The sequence below is a fragment of the Octodon degus genome, unplaced genomic scaffold, assembly GCF_000260255.1.
Source record: "Octodon degus isolate 3935 unplaced genomic scaffold, OctDeg1.0 scaffold00022, whole genome shotgun sequence".
Taxonomy (NCBI): domain Eukaryota; kingdom Metazoa; phylum Chordata; class Mammalia; order Rodentia; family Octodontidae; genus Octodon; species Octodon degus.
The window spans coordinates 8,625,079-8,628,389 of NW_004524598.1; the positions used below are offsets into that span (position 1 = coordinate 8,625,079).

General features: G+C 41.6%; 1 protein-coding gene across 4 annotated transcripts in view; it reads left to right on the top strand.

Moving 5' to 3' along the window:
- Mdn1 (midasin AAA ATPase 1) overlaps positions 1-3,311 on the top strand; it is a 167,174-nt gene that overhangs the window by 148,444 nt on the left and 15,419 nt on the right. For all 4 annotated transcript variants that reach the window (XM_023711917.1, XM_023711918.1, XM_023711919.1 and 1 more), the window contains exons 93-94: positions 426-599; positions 2,719-2,882. In XM_023711917.1, coding sequence (XP_023567685.1) covers positions 426-599; positions 2,719-2,882 — 338 coding nt within the window. The remainder of the gene's footprint in view (positions 1-425; positions 600-2,718; positions 2,883-3,311) is intronic.

Sequence of the window (3,311 nt, forward strand, 5' to 3'; positions counted from 1 at the left end):
CTTGGCAGGCACTTTAATCCGCTGAGCTATTTGGCCGGCCCTGTGACCCATTTTTTTAAACCATTTTCATCTTTTGTAATACTGGGGATTGAACCCAGGGTCTTTGAACTGAGGTACCTTAATTTCCTGAGACTCTCACTAATTTTCTTGGCTGGCCTCAAACTTGTGATCTTCTTGCCTTGGCCCCCAGGCTCAGTTTAAATACTCTTAACACTTAATCTATAGTTTGGTTGCAGGGTGATTTTTGTTAGCTCTTCTGACTCATGGCCCAAAGTATCCTGGTTCATTCTGTGGTCCCACCAGGGAAATGCCAGTTACACACTATTTTTGCGGTCGTGTATATAGTCATGTGTCAGTTACCATCACCCACTCATTGCTCTGTTCTGCAGAAACCTAAGCTTTCTAATGTATGTGCACTTTCGCAGATGTGGCTAGCAAGGAGCAACAACAGACTACAAAGGAGTCCAGCAGGGATCAGGAGGAGGAGGAAGAGACAGAGGATGCTGTCTTGGATGCGGAGGAGCAGGAAGGACTCGCGACGGAAGACACAGAGCAACTGAGGCCAGCAGCAGTGAAGCCAGGAACCACAGCAGTTTCTGGTAAGTCCTGTAGTAATCAGCACCCACCCCAGGCCCAAGCTTCAGTTCTCTGGCCTTAATCTAGTTCTCTCTTTTTTATGTGATCTGCTTGCCTCAGGTACATACCAGAACAAATAATAATTTGACTATATTTTGTTTAGGGTAGAAAGATGGAGGAGAGGCTGGGGAGATAGCTTGGTAGAGTAAGTGCTTGCCTGGCAAGGGCCTGAGTTCAATCCCCCATTCTGTCCAAAAAAAAAAAAAAAAGGCTTTTTAGGGTTGGTAAATAGCTTAGCGAATTAAAGTGCCTGCAAGCAGGTGCAGGGGCCAGGGTTCAATCCCCGGGCCTGCTATGCCAGACCCACCCCCGGGCCACACTGAGACAGTAACTGAGATTGGCATGGTGGTACACGCCTGTAATCCCAGCACCTGGGAGGCTGTAAGTAGAATCACTATAAGTCCGATCTGGTAGTGAGACCCTGAACACCCTGTAGACCCTTCCCTAAAATAAAAAAGATGGAGGAGTGCAATGAACAGGATGCGGTCCTTTAAGGAAACCCTTGAAAGTTGAATTTCTATCAAAATTCCATCAGTCATTAAAAATATGTAGAAAAATACACAATAATGCATTTACCACAGTTGTGATGAGAAGGTTTACCCTTGATTGCTGTGGTTTTTAAAAGAAGCAATGAGAAAAATATGAATATGAGAAGGTAACAAGCTTCCTTTTCAGAGCTAATTGCGTTAGTCAGCTGTTTGCCACTATAACAAAATACCTGACAAACAACTGAAAGCTTTATTTTTAGCTCACAGTTCAGGTTTTGGTTCATGGTCTGTTGGGTCTAAGGCAGAAAGATCATGGCCGAGAGTGTGGTGGGAAGAGCAGCTCATGGCAGTCAAAAAGCAGATAAGAAAAGAGCGGGCATGTCAGAGAGGAAGCAGCCAGGCAAAGTGCACCCCCAGAGCCACAGCCCCGTGGCTTGCTTCGTCCAATTAGGCCCCACCTCATGTTGGTGATAAGCCCATTCAGATAATTAATTTGTGAATCAATTCATCTATTTGAAAAAGAGAACCCTCATGTTCAAGTCATGTTCCAAAAGCCCATCAAGTAACAAGAAAACCTCAAGGTACTGTGCCCTTTGAGGGACATTTTTAAATTTTTATATTGAAGACACACAACAGAATAAAAATGATACAGAATCTCAAAACAATATGATAGGAAATTAACACTGGTTATTACATTACGTATTGGTATCTTCAAAGTAGATGCTCAGATTAACCAGGTACAGGCATGCAAAACTGATGGAACAATATAAGCATTATTCTTTTCATTGAACTAATAGAAATTGGTAGTATAGTTATTGTAGCGATCTTGTATATATATATGCAAACATACCTTTCTTCCCTCTTCTTTCTTTTCCCCCCTCCCAGAGTGTGATAGTTTGGATTCTACCTATAACACTATCTATATCCAGTTACCAGGCTATTTTTTAAAAGGGGCTGCATAGAACAGGTGATCACCTTTACGAGAAGTACAGTAAATGCAGATGCAAAAGAACCTGCCAAATGTGAAGGCTTTTTAAAATATCTGTCCTTTAGAATTTCTTGCTAGATACTGTCCACTGCCCTGCCATTTATTATAGTCAGAAAAACAGACCTATGAATTTAGATTCCCCTAAATTGAAAAAACTCCAGTTTGCTTATAAAACTTTATGGGCTGAGGCAAATTAGTTTCCTTTGCCTCATTTTCTCTATCTATAAGATGGAAAAATGATGTGCTGTTTTTGCAATCCTAGGTATTGGGCCCTTGAGCATCATGCCAGATAGGCATGCTCTCTCCCCTAGCTTCTATTTTTATCAAAGTTTTACATGCACGTAACCAAAAGAATCATAGTTTTGTAAGACCCACGATAGCAAACTATAGTCCTCTTTGTTTCTCTGTCCCACAACAGTTGCTTTCAGTATTAAAGTGAGGAGAGAGGAAATCAGTAAGAACTTGCAGTGACTATCTCAGAGCAAGAACGTTTGGAAATGTGATGAGTGAGCGAGTGTAATTTGATTCACTGTTAGGATGTGCGATAGTAAAGGCTCTTTATGTTAGTATCGTAGTAAATTAAACTATTTCCTTGCATGAAACTAGGCTTTGATGAGTTGGAGATGGAGACTCAAACTGTTGAAACAGAAAAGCAAGAAGACATCAAGACAGATAGATCCCACAGGGAGACAGTGGATAAGAAACCAGAAAGAAGCCAAGATTCAACCATTCATACAGCCCATCAGTTCCTCATGGATACAATTTTCCAGGTACTAAAATTTTACATATTGTTTTGCTAGTTATTGAGAATGATTTTTTGGGGTTTTTTTTGGCTGGCTCAGGCTGCCTTAAGGGCAGGTCTGGTAATGCAGGTAGAGCTGGAGATCAAACCACGGTATCCTGTGCCTGACTCTACTTGCATGAGCAGGCGCTTAAACAACTGAGTTAACCGGCAAGCCCCCCATCTTGCCAGTTATTCAAGCAGCAAGTTTAAACTGCTTTTGGATCTTTGTCTTTAGAGCTTTATGGAACATCTATTGTCTCAAGCTATCATGTCCTTACGGAATTTTCAAGAATGTTACTAGAGTATAAGTACTCTCCTTCTTTTTTTTTTTTTTTTTTTTTTTTCCAGAACCGGGGATTGAACTCAGGCCCTTGCACTTGTCAGGGAAGCACTTATTCCACTGAGCCATCTCCCC